The 975-nt window shown below is 37.1% G+C and overlaps 1 protein-coding gene across 1 annotated transcript; it reads left to right on the forward strand.

The window, feature by feature from the left end:
- Positions 1 to 7: 7 nt before the first annotated feature.
- On the forward strand, positions 8 to 784 carry LOC121940645 (mucin-5AC-like; the record flags this gene model as incomplete). Its single annotated transcript, XM_042483363.1, has 4 exons — positions 8 to 17; positions 167 to 205; positions 301 to 562; positions 670 to 784. Coding segments are annotated over exons 1-4 (420 nt in total), but the record flags the coding sequence as incomplete, so codon positions are not given.
- Between the last annotated feature and the right edge of the window lie 191 nt (positions 785 to 975).

A 975-nucleotide genomic window follows, 5' to 3' on the forward strand; every position in this document is an offset into this window, starting at 1 on the left:
ATCTGCAGCCAACATGGGTAAGTATGCTTGATGGTCCACAAAGAGAGGGCTGGACAGAGCTGGACATCGAGTGTATAGGATCCTATCGGGGGAAGACAATTTTACAATCTTAACTTCAAAATTACGCTTTTGTCTGACATTATTAATAGTGTCTTTGTTTTTTCAGTCATGGTTCAGACGATGACCAAAATTCCAGTAATTACAGGTAATTTTTTTTTTCAAAGATGAAAGATAAACCAAAAAGCATGTTCAGTTTGAACTGCATTTTAGTGATTTATTTTATTTGTCTCCACAAACTAGAAGTGGGACCCGCTCACAACGACCAGATCTGCAGTACATGGGGAAACTATCACTTTAAGACTTTCGATGGAGATTTTTTCCAGCTGCCCTTCACTTGCAACTACATCTTTGTAACTGAGTGTGGGGAAAGCTATGATAATTTCAACATTCAGTTTCAGCGGCAGGAGATGGATGGGCTTGTCACCATTAAGACGATCACCATGACACTGGAGGGGGCTGTTGTGGAATTAACCAAAACTTCCATCAAATTCAATGATGAAGTGTGAGTGTGTTTTGATGTTGTGGAGTTTCATTACCAGCTGATGTTCTGGTTAAAATGATGATTATCATCCAACTGTCATTCATTCATTTTCTTTTTGCTCCCTCTAGTGTCACTATACCATTCAGTAAGGCTAGTGTTTCAATTGAAAGGACCGTCTCCTATGTCAAAATCGAGGCAAAGCTGGGTTTGGTTGTTATGTGGAATGAAAATGACGCTCTCTGGGTATGTGTATTATTCCTTATGTCCTGTCCTCATACATCACACTTATCTGTAAATAATATCTGTATTGATTTCTATAATTATTTAGATAACTGAAAAACACTGAATCCTAAATTCAATTTAAAATAAATATTAGGCCTTAAAAATCATAAAATAGTCCTGTATTTGAATTTGTGAGGTCTTAATCGCCACAA

Source organism: Plectropomus leopardus, unplaced genomic scaffold, assembly GCF_008729295.1.
Source record: "Plectropomus leopardus isolate mb unplaced genomic scaffold, YSFRI_Pleo_2.0 unplaced_scaffold91652, whole genome shotgun sequence".
NCBI lineage: Eukaryota > Metazoa > Chordata > Actinopteri > Perciformes > Serranidae > Plectropomus > Plectropomus leopardus.